Source organism: Lates calcarifer, linkage group LG13 (genome assembly GCF_001640805.2).
Source record: "Lates calcarifer isolate ASB-BC8 linkage group LG13, TLL_Latcal_v3, whole genome shotgun sequence".
Classification (NCBI taxonomy): domain Eukaryota; kingdom Metazoa; phylum Chordata; class Actinopteri; family Centropomidae; genus Lates; species Lates calcarifer.
Genome location: NC_066845.1, coordinates 17,429,692 through 17,454,421, shown reverse-complemented (window position 1 = coordinate 17,454,421; position 24,730 = coordinate 17,429,692). Strand labels below are relative to the sequence as shown.

At 41.7% G+C, this 24,730-nt stretch overlaps 2 protein-coding genes across 4 annotated transcripts; one reads left to right on the top strand and one right to left on the bottom strand.

Moving 5' to 3' along the window:
- Positions 1-1,425: 1,425 nt before the first annotated feature.
- Positions 1,426-9,944, top strand: LOC108878341 (glutathione hydrolase 5 proenzyme). 3 transcript variants are annotated; one of them, XM_051074900.1, is made up of 12 exons: positions 1,429-1,710; positions 2,115-2,242; positions 2,342-2,437; positions 3,549-3,735; positions 3,859-4,019; positions 4,256-4,402; positions 4,587-4,717; positions 5,522-5,706; positions 5,800-5,891; positions 7,273-7,403; positions 7,576-7,686; positions 7,776-9,944. In XM_051074900.1, exons 1-12 carry the CDS (start codon positions 1,544-1,546, stop codon positions 7,920-7,922), a joined length of 1,683 nt encoding a protein of 560 aa, XP_050930857.1. In that variant the 5' UTR covers positions 1,429-1,543; the 3' UTR covers positions 7,923-9,944. The 3 variants fall into 3 exon arrangements, with proteins under 3 accessions (XP_050930859.1, XP_050930857.1, XP_018524461.1); XM_018668945.2 differs by having other exon boundaries at positions 1,431-1,710; positions 7,297-7,403; XM_051074902.1 differs by lacking the exons at positions 7,273-7,403; positions 7,576-7,686; positions 7,776-9,944 and adding an exon at positions 7,074-7,265 and having other exon boundaries at positions 1,426-1,710.
- Positions 9,945-10,488: 544 nt separating this feature from the next.
- On the bottom strand, positions 10,489-23,482 carry lrrc75ba (leucine rich repeat containing 75Ba). Its single transcript, XM_018668947.2, has 4 exons — positions 22,821-23,482; positions 19,901-20,029; positions 18,903-19,015; positions 10,489-12,859 (listed from the first exon to the last, which is right to left on the bottom strand). The coding sequence occupies exons 1-4, from the start codon at positions 23,100-23,102 to the stop codon at positions 12,253-12,255; spliced, it is 1,131 nt and encodes a 376-aa protein (XP_018524463.1). The 5' UTR covers positions 23,103-23,482; the 3' UTR covers positions 10,489-12,252.
- Positions 23,483-24,730: the final 1,248 nt, after the last annotated feature.

Here is a 24,730-nt window from a genome sequence, read left to right as displayed (position 1 = left end):
TAAGTTCAAAGTAAAAAGTCAACAGAAGTCAGCACACAGTGCTTCCATCCTCTCAAATGTAAGGATATTGTCTTTGTCAAACATGATATCAAGGTGAATCATTTTGGGTTTGGACTGATGATAGAAGAATCCATCAACATGTTAACTTGAGCTCTGAGCATTTTTCACTCTCTTTAACAATTTAAAGATAACACAACTCATCGTTTGTCTGTATGGCAGATTAACTGACAATGAGAATAATCGTTAGCTGCAGCACTACTGACTCAAAACTGTGGTCTACTCTTTTACTTTGAAGGCGACATTACCTTATATCCGGTATTGCTCTAGTTATCTTGCGTTGACTTGACTAGGCTGAAAATCTCCTTCCGTATGTCTTACGGCTCGCCCATCGACCACTGTTTGATACAACTGCAGACAGCATTTCCCAAGATGCATTGCAGCTTTCCAGGATTTCACCCGCAGCACTCCGAAAGCAGCAGTTTGATGGTGATAGTTTGTGACAGAATACAGCAACATGGTCAACACCTTCCTAGAAGGGTCCAAGTGCAGACCGCGCTCCTGTGGACTCCAGACTCATCCCATTGGCTCCCAGACATGTTTTCTTCCCCTTTATTAGACTAAAATCTGCGGTTGGACCCTCTTTGCTTTATCTGGAGAGTGAAAACTCATAGAACAAGCACAACAACACTAGCATTGATGATCAGTCTGACATGCCCTGACTGGTCTGTGAGGAGGACTAACTGTTTTTGTATGTGTTCAGCACCAGTAAAGTTAACCCTCTGTAAAAACACAGCGTATGGAGCAAACTTGTTTTTCACTGATCAAGCTGGTCAGTTTACAAGTAACCACAGCTGCGGCAAACTTCCTTATCACCGCATAAATAAGAAATTGAATGAGTTTTTAAAAAGTAGCTCAATAATTTGCATAAAAAATAAAGCAGCTTGTTGCTGCATAACTTCTCTGTTACAAGAAGCTGATTTTACCTGAGTAATTCGCAGCTTTACTGGAAAAAATCCCCTCAAATATGAAACCTGAAATTATGTTTTTTTTTTTTTTAAGCTTTCCCAAGCCAACTTACCCAGACAATTCAGTTGGGTACACGGCTGGCTCACACTCCTGACAACATTAACAGTAAAGTAAAGGTGGGGGCTACAGTTTTGTTTTCATTGAGCGTCTGCACACCTGCCATCTATTACCTGTGTTAGGTTCAACAGCAGGACACTTAGGACTCACACAAGTACAACACTACACACAGTTATAATAACCACGCATCGGTGCGCAACAAGTCCACACTTTCGCCTTTGACCAACGGTGCATGTGCTGAGGGTAAAATTCCTCAGGCATGACTCTGCAAATGTGCTACAGGTTTCTTCCCCTCCTCTAATGCGCAGGGTGGAGCCAGGCTGCCCAGTGCACGCCCCCCTTTCTAATGGGACAACTGGGCTCCCAGTCTGTCACTTACTTAGTGGAGTTGTAATATTTCAGAAGTAAAAGTGAGATGAGCCATTAATGATCCCCGAGGGCTCACCTGTCAGAATCATCCATGGCGAGGTCAAAGGCGAGGGTGTACACTTGTTGCGCGCTGATACTGCTCTGCGTGATCGCTGCAATTGTGTGTATTGTTGTACTTGTGAGACGCAAATGTCCAGCTGATACTTTCTCAAGTGCTGCAGTGGCCGCAGACTCTGGGAAATGCTCAGAGATTGGACGGTGAGTGACATTTTTCTTCTGGCTACTCAGATAGTTACATTTGCTTTGGATGGCTGTGAATTACGCGCGCATTACGCACGACAGATACTCAAATTTGAAGCAGCCAAATTTTGCACTTAAACTTTTTTAGATCAATTTTACCTACAAATTCAAAACGCAGTAAATGTTCTGTTTATACGGCTTCTCTGCACTTACAAAACTATTAGAAGATACAGCTTAAATTGTAACATGCTTCATTTACTAGTTTAAACCCTTTTTTAACACGGAACCAACATGGCGTGAACAAGGAAACGGGATGTACTTCACTGAACATCAGGCTATGCAAAAAGTAAACAAGCCATTCCATATCTGGCGGGTACATGCAGCCTATCTAAATAAATACGGGCATGTGTGATATCTTGTAGGGATATCCTTCGGAGAGGGGGCTCAGCGGTAGATGGCGCCATTGCTGCGCTCCTGTGCACCTCGGTCATAAATCCACAGAGTATGGGCATCGGAGGGGGTTCCATATTCACAGTGATGGACAGCTCTGGTAGCAGACACATTTCATTCCTCCTTCTAATGCTGAAAGAACTAATGACTGTCCTACTGTGGTGGCAAAGTTAATTGATATTATCTCCTCTTTTCAAAGGTAAAGTGAAAATCATCAACTCCAGAGAGACTGTGCCAAGGAACTTTAAACCTGACCTGCTGAAGTCATGTCCCAAGACCTTCCAGCTGGTGTTTGGTACTGCTCTGTCATAAAGACATTTATCACTTTTCTTTTGCTGATTTCTTCCTGGGCCCTGCTTGTATTCTTACTGTGGCTGTTGTGGTAGATTTTAGGTCAGTGGGTTACTTGGCTCCTGTGAGATCTGGAGCAGGAGCAGGGACAAACACAAATGTTTTTGCTGTCATTATCACACTCCTTCCTTTTGAAGAAGCTGCATGGTTCACATTTGGAGAATGGCATTTACCACATAAGTTGATAGATTTATGTCAGGTCTAGGCCTGAAGATACCAACAGTCCTTTCTTGGACATGCAAATATCCAAGACAGGAACACACGCACACACACAGGAACAGCAGCTCTCATAGCTATTAATCTTGTTGCAACATGTACTGTACATGTACTTCTAAGCCTATAAGTAGACAGGGAGGTATGATCTGTTACTGATATAATGAAGACATCAGTGGACAGGAAAAAAAAAAAGTACATCAGTCCAATAAAAACTGAAAACAACATGGTCTTTACCTCTCTACCCACTACACCTGTGTAGCTGCCTTCTCATTAAAGGTGTCCAGGCCTTTGCTCTGAGGGTCTTGATCAGTGGACCTCAGTATCCTCTTCTTTTTCTTAACTGATTGTATTTGTTGTAATTGTTTGAATTATTATTACAACTATCATACATTCTTCTTCTTCTCATTGTTATTATACCTTTTCATTAAACATTGTTCTTCTTATTGTTATGATGATTGTTACTATTGTTATATTTATTGGAGACAATATAGAAGAGGAAAAGTGAAGGCAGTTTTAATTACTCTTTATACAATTTTGTTTTGTCCACTGGTTCCCAACAAAGCAGTCAAGTCCTCTCCAAAAGTAAATGCAGTGGGTCGAGTTCTTGTACATAAAACCAAATTGTATTGTATGTTTTTTTTCTAAATTTTAAATCTTAATCTTTAAAGTAACCAGTAACTTTAGCTGTTACATCAATATAGTGGAGTAAAGATTATAATATTGTTTCCTGAAATGTAGTAGAAGTAAAAAGTAGTAGTATCTCAAAATTGAGAAAAACAGAACTTGATGAAATGTATGTGGGAAACTTCGACCACTGACCTACCTGTCTATCCATCCAGGCAGCCAGTGGATTGGGGTCCCTGGAGAAATTCGAGGTTATGAAGAGGCACACAGGCTTTACGGGAAGTTGCCGTGGGCCTCCCTCTTCCAGCCGGCCATCCAACTGGCCAGAGAGGGGTTTCCTATTCCTCCAGTTCAAGGTCGCTATATCCCGTACATTGATACAAACCAGACCCAGCCACTACGGTATGAAAGACAGCCACAGAAACACTACACTAAAAATATTGCGAGCAAAATAAATAGATAAATGAATAAATAAACATTTCACTTTCCCACATTTGAGTGATATTTTCTCTTATTGTCCTTTAGGAAGTTATATTCTGATAAAGATGGGAACTTGCTGAAGACTGGTGACATAATGAAGTTTGAGAAACTGGCTGACACTTTTGAGATGATCGCAGATCAGGGAGCAGATGCCTTCTACAAAGGACGAATAGCAGAGGATTTAATCCATGACATACAGGAGGCAGGTATTGTGAGACAGGTTTCATCATACTCTCCTTTCCAACTATGTTTCTATCTCTGCCTGGCACAATGATCTAATTACAAATGAACAAATCAATTGGGTCTGTGAACCACTGCAGTGATCACTCACAGACTGCAGGGTGAGCTGCCTGGATCCATTGAAAGTCTTGATTATGTGGAGCTCAGATGCATTTTCTTCAGTTTCACTCAGCAAACCATTTGTTTCACTGTTTTTGTTCAGGGGGAACGCTCACACTGGAGGACTTGGCATCGTATAATGCTATAGTGACTGATGCGTGGGATTTTCATTTGGGAGAGTACCAGATGTACATACCTCCACCCCCCGCAGGCGGCATTATCCTCAGCCTCATCCTTAACATCTTGAAAGGTTCCCTCTGCACTCAGATCAAGTCAAATTCATGCTTTTATTGATCTTTGCATTTACAAGTTGTATACTGAGTGGTGGTGTGAGTGTGAGTTTCAGGATCCAGACCAGTCTTAACAAACCAGTTAAACCAGTTAAACAAACAAGCAGACAAACAAAACAAAGCCAATGTTGTTTTCATTTACAGGATATGGCCTGAAATCAGAATCTCTGACAGGTCAGCAAAAGATTCTGGCTTATCACCGCTATGCTGAAGCTTTTAAGTTTGCCAATGGATTGAAGAAACACATCCGGGATCCAAACTTCAGCTCAGACAAAGTAAGAATCACAAGCTGCTCCTGTGAACATTTGTGCACACATTTACACATGCTATTGCTCTATACATCACAGTTACTTTAAGGTGTTTAAATTGATCTATAGCTTATAATCAGTGGTGGAAGACGTACTTAGATTCTTTACTTAAGTAAAAGTACTCTATTGTAAAAGTCCTGCTTTCAAAGTTTTATTGAAGTACATAAGTCTTTTCAGCAAAATGAATTTAACTTGCAGACTAGCTGTGGCTGGCTCTTGAGTAAATGCATTCAGTTATTTCCACCATTGCTAACAACAGTCAAAGAACTATTCAGCATTTAATCCTCAGTCCCAGTGAAGCCAGCCTTCCTGAAGTGAAGCTGACTGGTGTACCTCAGTGTCAGTCTCATATAGACAGTCCTCATGAGCAAAATGAGCTAACACACTTGGTTGTAATCCCCACCCACTCCTGTTACGGTGATCCAAGAAATACATCATATAAGGTTGTGTTGACCTCTAAAGACAGTAGAGGGAACTTTGAGTGGTCACTTGTTGTTTTTTTAGTTTTTGCGTGTGTCATGACTTAGTTATGGTGCTGTTTTAAACCCATAGTTACATACAAAGCCTCACAGATTGCTCTGGTTAGTTGGACTACTGTTCTGTTCTCTTATTAATCCTATAGGCTGATTATTCTGAAAAAGAACAGATACAATATTTGAAACAAATAATAGAGTTAGAGAAGCAGAGAATCAGTACAAAAACTGGGATTCACAGGGTTAAAAATGAACAGAAACATGAAAAGTGTTTTTAAATGCTCTGTACTTCTCGCAGATGGTGAGGAAATTCATAGAGGACAGCTTCGCCGACCACATACGGAGCTTAATCAGCAGCGACAAGGCTCGTGATCCCCAGCACTACAACATCTCCTCATATCTGGAGAGCATGGGCACCTCACACGTGTCTGTGCTGGCCGAGGACGGATCCGCCGTGTCTGTCACCAGCACCATCAACCACATGTCAGTGTCTGAAAAGTGTTGATTCACAGTGAGAAACCAGCCATCTGATACTGTTGGTCACCATCCAGTTCATTTAATGTATTTTCTTCACAGATTTGGCTCCAAGGTTTTCTCTCCGAGGACTGGAGTCATCCTCAACAACGAGCTGTGTGACTTCTGTGGAAGAGTCGATGACATCTATCCTGGTAATCAGATCAACATGACTTTCTGTTTCTGTCCTTCCGTTTTCTTTTTCCTTGTTTAACCAGGGTTACTGAGGCTGTCGCTCTCATTCCTGTTGGGTCCTGCAAAGTTATCTCATGAGCATCAGAGTTAGAGTTAAAAGTCAAGATTAGATGTTCTGCTCCTGGAGGGGAGAGAACCTGTTTTACTGTATCTGATACCCCAGAATTTACAGTATATGTTATTCTTGGTGCCTTGGGTTGATATCAACAGCAAAGATCTTTGTATAATGTAATGTCAGCTGGGCCTGGCTCCAGTCCCCCTGCAGCCCTCAGAGGATAAGCTGTACAGCTAATGGACAGATACTTAGTGACTTTTCCTAATTTTATGAGATTTGCCTCTAAACTTTATTTTGAGGTTTATTGTAATCTGATTGGGATCTTAGGGACCCCTGCTGTAAAACATGGTTAAAAACAATGGATCTTTATGTTTCTCTGTATCTGTGATTAGTGGTGAAAGTACTTCTCCAAAATCCTAAATAAATCTATTTGGACGTCTGTAGATGTCCAACAAGGGGTTAAACCACTCTGTCTTACATTGTGTAACATCACAATGCAAGGTAACATTCTGTACATTTTGAAAAACATAAGGAACATAAGTGCTCCTGAAAAGCTCGTACAATGTGGAACATTTCCTTCCTTAGAGTAATAACAATGCTTAATGGTCATTTATGTATCTTGTATTTTATTTTGGATCTTAACAATAGGTCAAAAGAGTAAGAGTGGTTGATTCTGTACATGCACTAGTGGTGTCTGTGCTACCAGCTGCTTGTTATGCCTCCGCACCAGTGACAGCTGGTGACCAGAGCCATAACAAGCCGTCTGTCCGTCCCATCCATGTGAAAGTCATAACTCAGGAGTGCCTCCAGGGATTTTTTTCAAATTTGGTATAAAGATGAACTGATTAGATTTTGTGGTGAACTAAGTTTTGGCCTCTTGAATGTAATATCACAAGGCTGCTGAATTTCTTTAAATTTTGCACAAACATTCACTTGGACTCCAGGATGAGCTGATTAGAATATAGCGGTCAAAGGTCACACTCAATCTACATTAATATAGAGACATTTCAGATAAAATTTCAGTTCAGATAAAATAAATAGTATTAGCAGTCTAGTCTTGATTTTCATTTGTTCATGATATTTATAGAGAGGATGAAACATCCACGTAGCCCTGGTATTCACTGCTGTCAGATGTCAGCTGTTGAACAAAGGTAAAATCACATGCGAGGGTTGAATAAATGCCCTTCACCCTCGCTCAAAGGCGCCCTCCTGATTGCATTTCTAATCATTTTGTTCTTGTTCTCCTCACATTGATGAGTCTGAACTGTAGCCGTCTGTCCTGTCAGTCAAGGCTTTTGTTGTGCTCGCAGGGGAGCAGCCCCCCTCATCCATGGCCCCCGCTGTGCTGAAGTCTCAGTCGAAGATGCTGGTGATTGGATCGAGTGGTGGGGGTATGATCACGACTGGGATCGCCTCGGTACGTGTCCATGGCAATCACACTAAGTGCCATTAAGATAAATTGCTGCACACTAATGCCACTCACTGTTGTCATAGCAAGAGCTGTCTTCACAAGTGTCTTCATAATCCATTCTCTAATCATCACTTTCCCATCTGGCAGATTACAATGTATTGTTCTGCTTCTTTTCTAGACACTCATGAACCATCTTTGGTTTGGAAAGAGTCTTAAGGACGCGATCGATACTCCTGTTATTTATGTTGACTCTCAAAATACACTGAAGTTTGAACCCAACTTTGACAAGGTAACACATTGTATGAATTTATTTGTTACAGTACCACATAATACTGGTTTGTTGTTGTACCTCAGTCCCCTCTCCTCTTCTCCCTTCAGAACATAATCCAGGCTCTTAAAGATATGGGACACAATCAAGGTGAAGCAAGCAATTTCTACAACGTGGTCAATGCTGTAGAGAAGGAGGACGGTTGTATCTGTGCAGTGTCTGATGCCAGGAAACAGGGCCAGGCGTCCGGTTACTGAGACTCAGAGTTGGTCACACTGGTTGTGCAGGATGACCTGAAGGTTACAGAGATCTTCCCTGCCCACCCCCCACCCCAACCCCCCCGCAAAAGTTGCAACAGATGGTGTTTGAAAATCATTGTACAAGGCACTGAATAACAGGCTTCTTATGTAGCAGTTAAACATGTGGCCTTTGACTTTAATAGTGACGTGATGGATTTTACTGTGCAAGAAGAAACTACTGCCCTTATCTGTGATTGTATCTGACCTCCTGTGACTCTTCTGTTCAGCTTGCTCTTTCTCCCAGTTTCCATTCCATTTTTCACGTGTGACTTGGTAGTACATTCCTTTTAATATATGAGACATGAAATACATAGCAGGCTATTTTAGACCGTCTCACTAAGTTAATAACTTGTTCATATCTGGCATTACGAGGTAGTCACGCTCTTAGTACTAGAGCACTGAGTTTACATATGTCCTATACTATAATGAATACTATATTAAAACATAATAGGGCTGCTTTTCAGTATGCTAACTCTCTTTATGCTAACTGTCCATACATGAAGGGTAGTTATCAGAATTTTTTGTTTTTGTTTTTTTAAATATTACATGAATATATTTTATAGAAACGTATGTATGTCATATGTTGTGTCATTCTTAAATTGTATTTACTGAGTTAAACATGGTTAGAAATTGACTTTATGTTTTTAAGAAAACTGAATAAGAGGATGAAGTGTGAAGTGTAAATATATAAAAGGATTATTATAATAAATGAAAGGACAATAAATAAATCCTGGTTGCAGTCTGTGACAAACAACTATTAATGGCAAGTGCTTTTTGTGGATGCACCAATGTGACCCTCAGCCTACCAACTGGAGTCTGTGCATGCTCCAGAAGTATATTTGTTGTGATATCTCATAAGTGCTTTTTAAAATTATTCAAATTTTCATGACTTTGTCAATGAATTTGTTCTTCATGATGTCATGTCATTGTTTTCGATTTCTACCTTATTAATGCCTTTTAGAAATTCAAATGTTTTGTGGCTCCAGAGGACCCCAGTCAGTCTATGTAGTTTTAATAAATGAAACTATTTATTCAGTTGATGTTTGCCATGGGTCCTAATTTAAAGTATCACTCAGTATCAAGGGGACACTGTCAGTCTTTTTGAAGACACAGATGCAGCAGCAACAGATTTCCACATGTGCTCTGTTGACAATTTGAGATACTGCTGTTCCTGGGGTAAGATGATATTCAAAGTCAGAGATACAATACAATACATAATGAAATGATGATGTTTTGTCAGTCTAGAGTATAACTATATAATGTAGGATTTAATAACACCAGCATTTAGTTTTTTGGCAAAAATGGCAAGCAGATAAAGACTGGCCAGATTTGGTGTTGCTGAGGTTTGAATGATGGTTTGAGTGTTTATTTGAGTTATTTACTGGGACTGGGACTATACTTGAAATTACTGAAAACTAAGGGACACCAGAATCAAAAGATGGTAAATAAGCTTTAAGTGATAATGTGGGCTGTACTTAAAAACTACATGTTGTATTATTTGTTTCACAAAATGTGCAAATTAATTGTAACTTTGCTAAAATAATAATCATCTATTATTTTTTTTCTTTAGATGAAATTAATTACATAACTAATAATGCTTTGAGAAGATATTAAATAAGTTTTGCTATTATTATTATTTTGCCTCTTACAGTCAGTGTATGTTAAATATGTTGGTAGGATGAGGGTTAACCTGAGGTCACTGCTATTGAAATCAGCTCTGTAAATCCATTCCTTTGTGCCATAATGTATTCTGAACAGTCTGCGTGATTTCTCTGTGCAGTTTTTCATAAATTATTTTTCATTTCTGTGCTAGAGCATATTGCAGCTGGGGCAAGATAATCAGATCAAGTAGTGACTCACACAAACAGGAGAGCAGTTTCAGAGAAAGTTTGAGGAAATATGATACACTTTCCTTGTGTGTAAAAAGGCCTGTGTGAGCCATTTTTTCAATTCACACAAATAAAGCAAATAGTTTTGTTGTTGTTTTTTTCTCAAAATCCAGACAAATAGATCAATCCTGAAAGGAAAAGGTCAGATAATAAGATCCTGGTGATTTTCAGGGTGGGCTCTGCTGCCCTGTCACATGGTATTTGGACCTCGGGGGGTGTGACAGTCACACTGTGCCCTGACCTTATAGGAGCCACCTGTTGCAAATGCCACATTACCATGTCTGGCAGCAGGAACAAAAGGTTGCCAGGAGAGGATCATGGGTAGGGCCTCATGCGATGACCACACTGCCTTTCCCTGGTAAACGGTGGCAGCTCAGGCGTTTTCCCTGACAGCACACGGCGGCACAGATGATCTGCTGGCTCGGAAACAAGTGCAGCACTCCAACAGCCGATCCCAAACAGCACAGTCCGAGCTGATTGCTTTTATTGCCCCATTTGGAGACTAATCTGCATAAATAAAGCCTCTGTTTCTGTGAGCAGCTGCAGGTTCTGCTCCTGACCCAGATGTTGCAACCATTCAATACTCTCTTTTTTTATGTGGAGATCTTCAAAAAACAAAAACAAACCACTTCTCAGTTTGGATTGGTTCTTTTATTGGCAGTCAGTGTTTGGCATGAGACAATTACACACAGGCTACAACAGGGACGAGTTTGACGTTGACACACGAAACGAAAACTACAAACCAAGAGCACAGTGCTCTCCATTATTCAGATTAAACATTCAACATTAAAGGTGTCCGCTCTGATTGTAAGTTACATTTACTGAACTATTTTCTGTTTTGTTGTGTAATCCCATCCGCCACATCCCCTTCTGTTTACTGTTCAAGCTTACAGCAGGAGGTCACTGGGCTCAGTTTCATAGTCATTAGAGTCATTATTATAATTACCCAGTCGGACAAGAGACGAAACACCAAAACAATAACACAAATAATTACAGCAATAATCAGACATTTAACAGTTACAAACACGTATAACACACACTTACACATTTATTATATATCTGGTGATGTTGTTTTTAATGGTCCTTCTAACAATCATGAGCCATTTGGTCATCATTTAACCTTGAAGAGGTATGCGTTCAGCTTCTGCTTTGCAAATATCTCTAGTTACACACAGACACAGAGTATATGGTATGGAGAAACTGAAATATAAAAAGAATAGTGTCTTAAAGTGCATTGCAGTGTTTCGGTCAGTCTAACTTAATCATGTGCTACTGTAGACGGACTATAACCAATAAATAACAGTCATAGCTGTGTCTCAGAACAAACACATGGCCACTGAATTTCAATAAATGGAAATGGCGACATATTTTTAGAGACAAACGGCAGTAGGAAGGGCAGTTTGGGCACGGCACAGACTTAGTGGTCCATATTAACAGTTGGCTGTAGTGTCATAAATGCACTGAAACACTGTGGTGATGACTACAACAGCTCAATAATTACAAAGAGGTGAATATCAGCATTTAGGCAAGTACAAAAAACAATCGGTGACAGCTATCCATTGTTGAGTCCTACCTGTTGTCTTCTAAGATTGCTTTGTTCACCAAAAGTGCACAAAAATAGCTTGTGGAAACACAACAGAGCCATGTTTTGTGTCCTCATTTACATCTACACAAGGGCTGCGTGGGTATTCACAAGTGGACATTTGGAAAGGGGGGGAAAACGCAAAAAGTCTTGACCTAGCAGTTTTGCCGGCGTCACGTGACAGGTCGTCGGCTGTATAGTCTGTTGAACTTGTGTCATAGCTTTTGTTGAGAGATTAACAGAGAACACACAATGTGGAGCTAGGCCCTGCCTGCCAGAGAGACTCTCAGTCCTGGTAGAGAACCCAGAGGGACCCACTGTTTCCAAACTAACTCGAGTTCCACTTCAGCCACCGCAGGGATGCTGCTCCTCCATCCAACCAACTGATCTAAATCTCCTTGGGACTGGCTCCTCAGCTGCCACTATCACAGAGAGAGAGAGTGAGTGAGAGAGAGAGAGAGAGAGAGAGAGAGAGAGAGAGATAGGGGGGGAGAGAGAGAGAGAGAGCACCGGTTCATTAACTCTTCCAGCCCCCCTCCAATGAAACCGCACCTTGTTCCCAAGAGCACCATCCACCAACACAGTAAGTCCACTGTTGTGACTGTCACTATCTTGTGTGGGTTAACTCAGAGATGGTTAGGAATAGCTTGATAGCCGTGTCGGGACGAGAAGTTCACAATGTGGGCACCGGTCTCCCTCGTGCCTCGAAGGGTGACTGGGCTCGTGGTGTGAGGGCGAGAGGGCGAAGGAAGTAACGGAGTGCTGTGGGAAGACATTTCAACCACAGTTGAAAGAGCCTCAGAGAGCAAATACCCCATCACCTCTCACAGTAGTGAAGGGTGAAGTCTTTGGAGAGCTGCTTCTCCCCTAAACCCCACGGCTCCAGCTCGAATTTGTTCCCCATGTCATCCTCATCATCCTCCGCCTCTTCCTCCTCCTCCTCTTCCTCCTCGTAGTGGCTGGGCTCCTCGATAGAAGTCTCCAGGTGGTAGCAGTAAGGTTGGCCCTCTGTGTACTCGTAGATGGTTGGTAAACTGCTCTTCAGGCTGCACCGCCTACGCAACGCAACTAGCAGCGGCTGGGGCATGGTGAAAATATCCACGTTGTTGCCCAGGTCGATCCAGGCCAGACTGGAGAACTTCTTGGGGTCTTTGAGCATCTCGGTGAGGTCTTTGAGGATAGCCAGGGTGAGGCGGTTGCCGTTGAGAGCCAGGGTGCCGAGTTTGGGCAGCGAGGCGAGAAGAGGCAGGAGAAGCCTCAAGTTCTCGTCCTGGAGTTCGGTGAAGCTGATGTCCACAGCCACCACACTGTCTCTGTTGTTTTGGAGGTAGAAGGCCACTTGACGGACGTCACGAGTGGACAGAGGGATGCCGGACAAGTCGACAGTGTCACTGGACAGTTTTTTCTGTAGGGTTGTCTTGAGACTGTTGGGGAGCAGGAAGAGAACAGACAGTAGGATTACTTAGATGACTCTCACATAACAGATTAAGTTTTAGCTGAGAGGCTGAAAGGATCTTAGAATTATTCCCCTATCTGTGACTTGGGAACAAGACCCTGGTTTTATGTTGTGTTTCCTGTGTTGTATAAAGGAGGGGTGACTGGGCCGGCTTGGAGCGGAAAGCTGATACAGAGACTCCAGCATGGGGATTTACTAGTGTAAACAGAGGAGCCAAAACATCCGAGTGAGCCAGCAGCTTGAGCTTAAAGCTCTGAGGGCCAGGAGCACAGAGCTCCTTATAGCACACAGCCAGGACAGTTTACTACTTAAAAGATAAACTATGAATATATATACTTGAATAGAAGATGCTTGGATGCTACATTTTCAGGACAGGAAAGAAAAAAACCCAGCATGCTTCAGTAGTCAAGAAATACAGCAGAAAATGCTACAGATTATCTCCACCAAAGAAATCACATTTTTGGTCTTATTTTATTTTATTATTATTCTTTTTTTACTAACAAGTTGTCTCCAAAACCAAATGACACATTTCAATGAAATTTGGTGAAAGTTAGGCAAAAGAACACAGATCCAGCATTTACTAACATTCCTTAAAACATTTTCACAATTTTCCATGAACTACTGCTACTTGACTCGATCTCACTCGATGTATGATCATCCGTAACACTTCATAATATAATAAGGAAAGCATAAATAATCCCTTACACACCACCTCCACCACCTCTTACACAATCCCTTAAATGTGTTATTTTTATAATGGAACATGGTTTTAAATTTTTAATTTGCATTAAAATACAAATTGAAAGACAAGTGGGTTACACATACTTAAGTAATGCTTAACTAATGCATGAATTCTTGTATGATGATGAATTAATGAAGGATGTATCATGAATTCCTGTTGTTCGCCATTAGTAAATGATCAAGTCATTTTATATGATAGGTTACTCTAATTAAGAAAATAAAATTGAGGTCTGTTAAATCACATTTACTTCATACATTAATTTATAGCCTGTGTCACCAAATTAGCTGAATCCAATTACACAGAGAAGTACATTTCAGATTCATACATTTAGTCATTTAGTCAGCCTAATTTGGAGGCATATGAATTAATGTATGAAGCAAGTGTGAATAAGCAGTTATTAATTGATGATCCATCAAAGATCACATAAACTCACACTGACTTGGTAATTTGTTCATGTCAGCAACAGGAATTCATGATACATCCTTGCATTAAATCATCATGAGCTCAACATTAACCAAACATTACTTCAGCATATGTTCTGTGCCCTTGTTAAAATGCGTAAATGTGTTAATGCAGATTAAAAATTTAGAAACATTTTCCATTATTAAAATAAGACATTTAGTGGATTGTGTAACTGTAGCTGAGGTGTGTGCTGCTTTCTAGTTTTGTGTGAGTGTGTGAGACTGTATGTTTGGGTGATTTATGAAATGAATGTCAGTCACTGAAGGAAGCTTTATTTGATGTGTGAGTGAGGAGAACTCAGGATATCTGTGTTTTCTGATGCACACACTCACAGCACAAGCCTTTGAAAACGTTACAGCGCTTTCAGCAGAGTTTGTGATACAGGCAGGATTTGAGGCTGAATCTGAACATAAGTGATCCTCTGATACTTTTCTGTAGCATTAGCTATTGCTTTATGCCGCAGATGAGAATATTTGTGCATTATTTACACACTCCCTTGCCCTTTTGTTTCCAGTCAGTCCCATTTACCAGTGCCCATGTTTCCCCGCGAGGATGCGGTGTGTTTAACTTGAGCTGTTACTGAAGTGGCCTGTAACGCTGATTCGGTGTCAGAGTGAATTATAACATCCTCTGGCGCCCAGTGACTTACTGTGGCATCCACTGCAGTACCTGTCACTTGTGATGCTTTAAAGTGTTTTTTTGGTCACGTTGAAGATGGATGTGCCCTCAGCAGCATTTACCGCTTCATTTTAAAGGCAGGTGATGGGCTGATGAGCAGAAACGTTCGTATTAATTGCAAAAACACAAAAAAGAAGTATAAAACCTGCTCAGAAAATCAGGCTATAAAGGGGACTTTAATCAGCTTTTGAGCACAGAATCTGTCAGATGAAGACATTCTGTATCTTTATCAAAGTCTTGTGAGCTGCAATACTCCCCCTCTTTATTGTCTGGCCCTGGCAGCCTTTTGTATGACAGAAACCTCATCTTCACCAGAGGCACAAAAGTCCTAATGGCCACAGCCTGGCAGAGGCTCCCCTGCAGGTGTGAATGGGTTCTGATCACACAACTCCTTTTCAGACAGACTCGTCCTTTCTGAGCTCAGGAAACACGAAAAATGGATTTCATCCTCCTTCCAGATTATCTGATACCAGAAAACAAGAGTGCCGCTGATAACTTTGAGAGGACAGCTTTTTGTCGTCTTTACATCCACGAGAACACTGACGAGAACAAGGCTCAGTTTAAATGACAAACTAGTTTAAAGTAAGCGATTAAAAAAGATTAAAAAAAGAAATGGTGCAGAGATGTGGCGTTCTTGACTATGAATCAAATCACATTCGATACATGTCGCTAAGAGGATGTTCAAAGCAGCAGGCAGAGAGAAAATAATCCCTCCCTGCACAGACACTGAATTGAAGCCAGTAATATCACAAATAGAATTGACATTTTAGTAATAGTACTTAACAAACTACATTCATAATTACATAATCTAATAAATATCCATTACATAATTAAGTGATCAATTAAATTAACATTGTATAATAAAGCTGCCTACTGAATATTTCCACTTAAAAATGCAGGAAGCAGAGTGTATTTCTTGTCTTGCATCTCATGTGTGGCTCATCAGTCTCTGTGTGTCAGTGATCTAATATAATGAGGCAGCATTAGAATTCAGTCAGCGTAAATCAAATCACTCTTATCACTTATAAATATTCATATCTGGAGGTTTAGCTGATGCTAACTGAGATGAGGTGAAATGCTATTTAAACAAACAATAATACTTTTTGAAACAGTTAAAATACACATGCATGTGTTCGCAAGGGGGTGGATAATGATCTGTCATTATCATAAAAATCCCATTTTATCTCAACTTTCAGGAAGTATTTTCCAGGAGTTAATTTGCTCTCCCCTGGGCTGTTATTGCATTGCTCACACCTTTTGTCTTTTGCAGAGTCATTTATGTTCAAGCTCGGCTTTATTATCCATTTCAGTCCTCTGATGGCTGAAGCCAAATTGCACAAGAGCGACATGAGATCACATCTGCTCCCTGACATTTTACTTATATTTTCAATTCATTCTCTGCGGTATTATATACAGAAGACTGTACAGAGGAGAGTGCAGATTGTGGACAGGAACACACACACACTCAAACCACTGCATTGTCCTTCATGGTGCAGGAAATCTAACCTCACAGTTCAGAGCCCATATCAATAAAGACAGGTCCTGCACGCAAATAACACCTCCAAATCTTTTTGTCTGGTGGATGTTTTAGTCAAAAACCCATCCTGGAGAGCTGTTCTGACCATTTTGTGTTTTCCTGGCATAGGACTTGAAGCTGAAACGATCAGTAAAATGATTGATGTGCCCCGGAGGACACTTTAATGTGCATGGTATGCTGCAATGCACAATATAATGTCTATTAGTGAATTTGAGAACACGTGAAAAAACAGAAGATTTATTATGCGGTCGATGAAGATGAGTAATGAAACTGAAAAGACAGTGCCCACTAAATGCTTACTTTGAATTTCCTGTTTCTGAGCTTTCAGGTGACAAAGGAAAAAAAAATTATGAGTTCAAAAAAGGCTGATAGAACAGGAAGACAGTGGTGTGAAAATTGAAGAGGAAAAAAGGTCACAAAAGTGTTGACAATTTTTCCGCTCACATGAAATTACCCTTAAGGTGGGAGCGCCTTGGCAGCATTTCTGGGTCACTGCCTCCATCAAACCTCTCAAAGCTCTCTCATTACATGTAAAATACAAAAAAAACAAAAACACATTTCTAGCACAAACCAAACAAACTAGTTAGATAGATTAACAGGATTAGTGAGATTCAGACATTAATTCAGTGTGGCATTTCAGTCAGAAATGTGTGTACAGTATTTAGAACGACTAGTGTGCAGCGCTAATGCTGGATAATGAAGGGATGAACAAGCTGGTGGCATTAAAAAGTACTGAGCTGCTTCTGTTTCCTCCAAGTACAGAGAAACCTCTGAGAGGTGAGATGCATTTTTGCACAGATGAAGGCAGTTTGCCTGCAGCTGAACAAAGTAAAAGGGAGGTAAAATCCACCCTTAAGTTACATTTATGACATACTTTTCTTGTTAATGTGGACAAATAAATCCTTACATGATGAAAAAATAGATCAACATTTTGGAAAATACATTTGCTGCACTTCTTTTGCAGAAAGTTAGATCAAAAGATTGGCTCCACTCTGATATCTGTCCACTGAGTTTAAAGCTACAGCTGGGAGGAAGTTAGCGTAGCTTAGCATAAACAGTAGAAAATCAGCTAGCCTGGCTGAAGCTCACTAATGTACATGTTATATCCTTCTTTTAGGCAAAAAAAGAGGAGTAAAAACACCAAGATATAGTTTTACGGGCCAAAAAATAGTCCAGCACAAAACTCCCTATAACAACTTTAATTCTGTACAGAGTCAGGCTAGCTATTTCCTCCTGCTTCCAGTTTTTATGCTACACCAAGCTAAATATCTGCTGGCTGTAGCTTCATATTTAGCGTCAGAAATGAGAGTGCTATCAATCTTCACAGCTAACTTTTGACAAGAAAGCTAGTAAGTGTATTTCACCAAAACATTTACACAAGAAACCTCTGAGCCTTTACATTACACTACAACCTGAGCTGAGCTGTTTTGTTTAATAACAACAACTAGAAAACTAACTGTGCATCCAGGGAATTATAACTTAGCTGTTTTTATAAGAGCATTAAACCAGACACAGTATCTCCAGAAATTGAGTTTGGAAGGTGAATTTCCTATTCCCACTCAGTGGCAGACTGGCCCAGTCTCATCTCTTTCTAGCTTTGACAGGTATTTGTTCATGAACACAAACGTAGGCAAAGCTGTCAGAGCCCACAGCATCTGCTGTATTAATATTCTGTTTTAGGGTGGATTTTTCTTTTAATGATTCATGTTGCTCCTGCTGTCTCAGCCGGTGTCAGACCGTCTCTCTATCTGCAGGCATATGAAGCCAACAACATGACTAAGTAGAAGGAAAAAAAAAAAAAAGAAGCCCCTTCAGTTATAGGAATTTAGCAATCATATGTATCTGCACATTTTCAGAGATGCTGTCAGTGTCAGTTAAATCCTGTTTCTTTCCTCATCTGTCCATAAGAACAAAAAAGCTCTGCTTGTACAGTGAAGGGTCTGATCTTGCCAGATCCCTGTGAATATGTCTTCGCTTTTCCCTCAGATTCTCCATGTTCATACCTCTGACTGACTCATAATGAACCCACCTCATCTCACTGTGTTCACATTGTCTCCTTCTCATCTTCGGAAAATGAATGCATTATGTGCGGCGTCTAGCCAGCTGTAGAATGAGCAATTGCACGAGAAAGAATTATGATAGCCTGTTTCTGTTCATGAATAGGATTACTGAGCGACACCTAGGCACACAAAAAACCTATTTGTACACAAGCTAATTCTCTAGTCATCATTTGCACATCAAAAGTAATTCAGTCTTTCATCAGGATGAGTTCAATTACATTTTAACATTACCCTCCCAGCTTTTCTTCAGCAAACAGATGGACAAATTTGCTGCTGTACCACTTTTGAAGAGAGAAAGGCTGGTGGCAACGCGCACCCACTGCACGGACCTGACCACTTAAAAAGAGAGATGATTGACAGCTGTGGTTACCATGGCGTTCCCATCAGGTCAGCCCGTGGCCAGCTCTGTCCTAGTTCAATGTCAGCTACAAAGATGGAAATCTCTACAGCTTGACACGGAGCCGAGCCCTGTTCTCTGTTGTGCAGAGCTGCAGATTTATTACAGACTGGATGTCTGGACAGAAGGGCTTACCAGGCCTGGGATTTCCGTCTGGACATGCTCTGCCTCAGCCACTTTGAGTGCGGGGTCAGGTGGTAGATCAGCTGTCTGCAAATCTTATCAGAAGACTTTATGGTGTCTGCGTCCTGTATAAGAGAGCAGATAGAGCGTTTAGATGAAATACACAAAACAAGGAGACTAGCAGTAGTGAAGCAGCAGCTTTCAAAATGAGATTTTCTGCTTGTGTGTGCAAGAGAAAACATCTTAACAATTCATCATTTCACACTATGTAGGCTTTAAATACTGCAAAGTTTCCTCCATTTTCTAAAACTTATCAACCTGTACCCGTAACATCTTTCACATGAACAGAGAGAAAAAAAAGCTCTGTAATAATTCCAGATACCTTGAGCTTCTTCTGAACAACAACAACACAATTTAGCTGCCTTGCTGGAGCAAGAAAATCGAATCACATGCAGCGTGCATCGAGGGGGAAAACAGAGGAAGTACACAGGAGAGGTGAGATTCAACACAGCCACTGGTAAACACTGGTAATGTCAGTTCATTAAGCATGTTGTGGCTGCTGGTGGCCATCGCCTACATCAAAATAATTCAATATTCACTGTTGGAGGTTGAGATATACTGAGTTATGAATTCATCTCTGGGCACAAAACAACCTTTTTTTAAAATTTAATATGCAGTTGATTCCTTGAGGGTTATGACTTGTAATTTTGCAGATATTTACAGGTTACTCCACTGTTATGAGTTTTCATGTATGAGATTTCAAGATTGAAAACCCTCCTGCATCAAACAGTTCTCCAGGATTCATCTTGAGCTATTCCTATTTCCAGCCCCTGGCTGCAGAATTTCTTCCAACCATCTGTCTGTAGAAATATAAGTTGATAACGTCCTTAGATTGGATTTTCATTGATCTTGATTACTTAACAAAAGGTAACCATCAGGGGAATATTTCAGAAGAATGCTTTCTTTTGCAGAAAGCTTGATTTTTGTGTTGTGGGGAAGCAATGGCTGACCTTCTTAGGACACTGCATCTCTCGAGCCAGGCTGAGCAGCAGCTCGTGGGAGATTGGGTCCACGAGGTTGAGGAAGGCAGCGTTTTTATACAAGATGTCATTGAGCGAGGTGCCTTCCAAACCCAGATCCTACCAAAACAGAGAAAAAAAGAATGAGAGCAATCACAAAATTGTAAAAACATTTTGCAACAATTACAATTAAACAGTGCGTTTTTGGACCTGCAGAAAAGAAAAAATGCATTAGTGATAGAAATGGGGCCTCTGCCATGTCAAGGGCAATGTGACTCCAAATGGAAAGATAAAAGAAATGTTTTGATTTAAATATTCATTAAAGGAGACAGGGGCTTTTTCATCTACAGTAGGAGAGTGAAATCTAGAGGGAGTCACAGGGAAGGCTATGTTTTGGCATATATAACCACACCTCCATGGCACTGAGCCACAGTGCATATCCCAACATGCCACTGCACGTACTGTTTGCATAAACAAGACCACTCCTGATTCTAAGAGTCTCCCTCTTTGATAACTATGCATGCTCTTCTATCATTGATTATTCAAAAGCCTCTGGCAAAACTCAAAAATGTATTCAATCCCACAGCTGTGCTGTGTATGTATGTGTGACCACATTTATCATTCTTTTCACTGAAATATGACAGTGGCACTTCAAAGTGATTTTGAGCAAATGTGCTTTAAAAAGGACATAAATACATCTCCAAACAGGTCAGAGCTGACAGCTGTCAAGGTGGCTTACTCATAAATATGACAAATCCAAAAGAATCTGCAGTAAAAACAAATCAAAGCAACTAAAAAGAGCAGATTTCAGATGACCTTTTGGGAGTGATGAGACAAGCAACAGTCAGCAGTGCAGCTGTGTGTACTGAACTGTACAATCTGCCTTCATCAACACATCTATCCTCAAGGTCCTAAGGAGGCAAACTACAGTGACAAGCACTTGTGCAGCCCATGCAACTTTAATGAGAGAGAAGCAAGCCTTTGAGACATACAGTGTACACACACCTGCGCACATGCATTTCTTTTCTCTCCAACACAATCGGCATTGATTATAATAGACAGTTTGAGTGGGAGGTTGGCAGCTCAACATTACTGGCTCCCCTTTTAACAAGGGCAACAGTAAACACAGACTGAACCTAAGGCGGGGGAGAAGCTGCTTCTGCCCTTCTGAGAAATAAGGTATAAAAATATCTCCCCATCTGAGTTTAGACACGATCAATTGTCATGTGCGAGCGCGACACGAAACCACAAATCTTTCCCATATCTGCAGCAAGAGCTCGGATCTTTTTCATATCTGGAGCAGAGCTCGCTGTTATACACCAATTAACGCTGCCACAAACTCCTTTTTAAATTCAGAGAAACAGAATCTCTCAGACATCTGCCTGCTTGCAAGGGCTGTGAGTAAAGATAAAGTAAGGCTTATTTAATAAAAGGGGAGCTCATTTAGAGGAAGCGAGCTCATGTCCCCTGTGATGTGGCTGTCATGGAGCCTGGGCTAGCCAGTTTATCTCATCGGCTTGATTAAGGAGGTTCCACTTTCTCCCGTGTCAAGGCTATAGAGTAATTAATGCTGGATTGGCTGACAGCTAAAAGACAGAGGAGGGCCTGAGGGCAAGCAAACAAATGAGATCACCACGGCTGCTGTCACATTTTCAATGCACCTACATATTCTTTTACACATGTTTGAATGCTACATATTCCACAGCAGGTGAAGAAAGGCTATGAAAACAAACCTCTGATTAAGATCCAACATATTTAGTATAGTGGAGCTGGACACATTCTAGCTCACGGCTGCAAAACCTACTTATAACTACTGTCATGCCCAAGTGAAAATTGCATCAAATCTACTGCAACAAATGTCAGGAAAACAATAAAAACAATAGTGTTTTTGGCTTGATGACAGTGCATTTTTTATCCAACCCAGTTGGTTTTGACAATTTCATCAGCTTAAATATCTCAGCTCATGGAAAAAACAAGTAATCATGTGCAGCAACAGGGACGTGCTGAACAAAGTATGAAAACGCCACTGTTGAACCAGTGACAGAGGTCTAGATTTTCTTTTCTGTGACCTTCTTTCTCTGAGTAAGAGTTAATAAAACCTTTTGGAGAAGAATAATATTTTGTATTGTGGAACACAGGACTCCAGGGCTTACATTGTTGCTTCTGGAGCACAGGCCATTACACACACACGGGGGGGGGGGGGGGGGGGGGGGGCATTAGGAGTGGAAAGCGATGGAGGGAGGGCAGGTCGCTCTAATGGGAGCATTAGAACAGCCTAAGGAGAGGTGAGACTCTGGCCACAGAGGAGGAAACAAGGACAGATGTAGAGGGGATGCTGGTGTGTGTGTGTGTGTTGTTGGGCAACATCCAGATAACATCTAAAGACAATAAAATCTGGGATGAAGTGACACACAGCACACAGTTTGACCATTTCCTCATTTCGAGCGCAGGATATCCTTTCAAATCAAATGTCAACACGGAGCATGTCTGCCCACTGTGGGAGCGAGCGCTGTGTTGAGTCACATGCTGTGTCTGCCACTGAAACAATGTGTCACAGGTACACTGCTCTGCCAGTGGCCTACTTTCTGTAAAAACAAATGTTTAAGGAGGAAGTGGCCAAAGCTGTGAGGCCATGCAGTGCAGTCACCTCAGGGGAGGACAAGGCAGGGGTGGGCTGGGGTCAGAGGTCAGAGGTCAGGGATGGATTGAGGCACGTGTGCACGTGCAGGGCACATCATACTACACACTGAGCAGCCCCTGCTTGTTCTCCATCTGTTGCTTGGGGGATGCGTTAGGGATGTATGGCTGCATCAGCATCAAAAGCAGGCTTAAAGCAGTAGTGCACACAGTGTGTGTAAACAGGTCTGACTTTGCCGTGCTCAGGCCGAGCTGAGTGCAGTTTTCTGCTTACCTTCCTCAGTAATTTGAGCACGTCGGTTGCCTGCTCTATCCTGCGGTCACGGAGCAGCTTCTGTATCTCTTTGATCCACGCCACTCGCCTCATGTACGGGCTGTGGTTGGTCCTCCGCAGCATCCCAGGCAGTTTGTCTGATTTCAGCATCAGTGCAAACAGAAAGTCCCCGCCGCCCCGACTGCCCCTGTCGCTCTCTCCGGTGCTATCCAGAAGCTTGCGTCGCTTTTTGGAGAAATTCTCATTGTCCAGGCTGCTCTGCCTGCTCAGTCTGGAACCCATGATACTATTATTTTTTTTCTACAGGTGCAGGCGGCGTTTGTGTTGCAGCTCAGGCAGTATTACCAAAAGGAAAAACCCATGATCAGCCCCAGTTTATCAGCGAGCAGATGCTCCTCAGTGGATGGTAGAAAACAGCGTCGTGCTGTCTGGCGCTGCGTTGCTGCCTGGCTGTCAAGCAGACTGATCCGGTGCGGAGCCACACAATACCCCCCCGACAGTCTCAATTTATCACAATTCTCTCATGCACCCGCCACACACTGCTATTTTGACTTTTCTTCTCCCTCCCACCGCCGGATACGTGCGCCTGGCTCGGATGGATGATGAAGATGCTCCGGCTGCTTCATCCTCCGGCCGTCTCTGCTTTACGCTGCTGTTTAGATTTGTGCAACGTGGAGCGTCCGACCAATCCCAGCATCTGTTGCCCGCTGCGCGTCTCTCCTCCAAGGCTCAAACCCCCTCCCCTCTGTGTTGCTACAAGGGAGAATAAAAGAATCAAGGATGTCAGTTGTTTTTCCATATCTTAGGCAACCATGCGACCAGTGCACAATCGGATACATCACGCACATTTCTTTTAAATAAGCAGACATTTATGAAAACTAAAATTGAGTTTGTTTTTAGTTTTAGTAGGGTGTTTATCCTTCAGAGGAACTCAAAGTTTGCCTTTTTCTTTCTTCCAGTTTCCCAAAGAGCCTGTGTACTTTGCCACTGGCCCTGGATAAACATGAATTTCTCTTTTGGCAATCTTGTTGTCAGACAGCCATTGCACGAGCTGTCACATCCAGTTTGCATCTGTCACAACTCCACTAAATCATTGTCATCCGATGAAGAACATCCATATCCCAGTGTACCTTTCTGTCATATGGATGAGTATCTTGCTCAGAGACCCACAGGGGTCACTGAAAAGGGGGGTACTCATGGATGCGTTCAGCCACATAAGAGACAGCTCTCAGATCTTTCGCAGCCCCTCCGCACCTGCACTTCAGGAGATTAAATCACTATAAAGATAAATCTAGCTTTTGCAGATTGCTTTGGAATCAATCCAATCAAATGGAGGTTTGCGATGCAGTGTGTGTCTATTTGTGGGTCCCATCCGTGTGGGTTTAGGGACTTTGATCCTGATTTGACCTTATTTTCTGGTATGATTCAGGCTTACTCTAGTTTAGTGGAGCAGCATCGCTGATCTGCTCTCTAATAAGTATTTCCCCTGGCTGCACTACACTCTCCCTGGACCCAGCCGGCTGTGTGTTTTCCTGGTGGTTGTAATTATGACTGACTCGTGCCCTTAATTCAATGTAGCATCCTCGTGCTACTCATTTGTTTTGTCAGAGCTTTGATTCTCCAAGTGATGCTGATGAAATAACTCATTCTTGCAGCCCCTGAGGAGTTGTTAGGTGATCAAGGGGGCACACCAATATTCACAGATGAAGTTCAATTTGCTCATCATTAAGAGTACCACTCAGCTTGTAAAAACAATTGTATAATATATCTTCTGTGGTTCTGGGGAGAGATTTTAAATTTGGAAAAAAAACCCTGATGATGTTATCAGGGTTATCTCAGCCTGGGCTTGGGACTTAATGTTTTTAACAGAAGGCTGGAGTTACAAGCTGGAGCTATGGGAAGACATGGGC

Coding starts and splice junctions, on each gene's coding strand:
- LOC108878341 (XM_051074900.1), top strand. CDS start 1,544: ATGGCGAGGTCAAAGGCGAGGGTGTACACTTGTTGCGCGCTGATACTG. Junction 2,438..3,548: donor GACCTTCCAGCTGGTGTTTG/GTACTGCTCTGT, acceptor CTATCCATCCAG/GCAGCCAGTGGATTGGGGTC. Junction 4,403..4,586: donor CATCCTTAACATCTTGAAAG/GTTCCCTCTGCA, acceptor TTTCATTTACAG/GATATGGCCTGAAATCAGAA.
- lrrc75ba (XM_018668947.2), bottom strand. CDS start 23,102: ATGGGTTCCAGACTGAGCAGGCAGAGCAGCCTGGACAATGAGAATTTC. Junction 20,030..22,820: donor TGCTCAAATTACTGAGGAAG/GTAAGCAGAAAA, acceptor CTGTTTTGGTAG/GATCTGGGTTTGGAAGGCAC. Junction 19,016..19,900: donor AGATGCAGTGTCCTAAGAAG/GTCAGCCATTGC, acceptor TCTCTTATACAG/GACGCAGACACCATAAAGTC.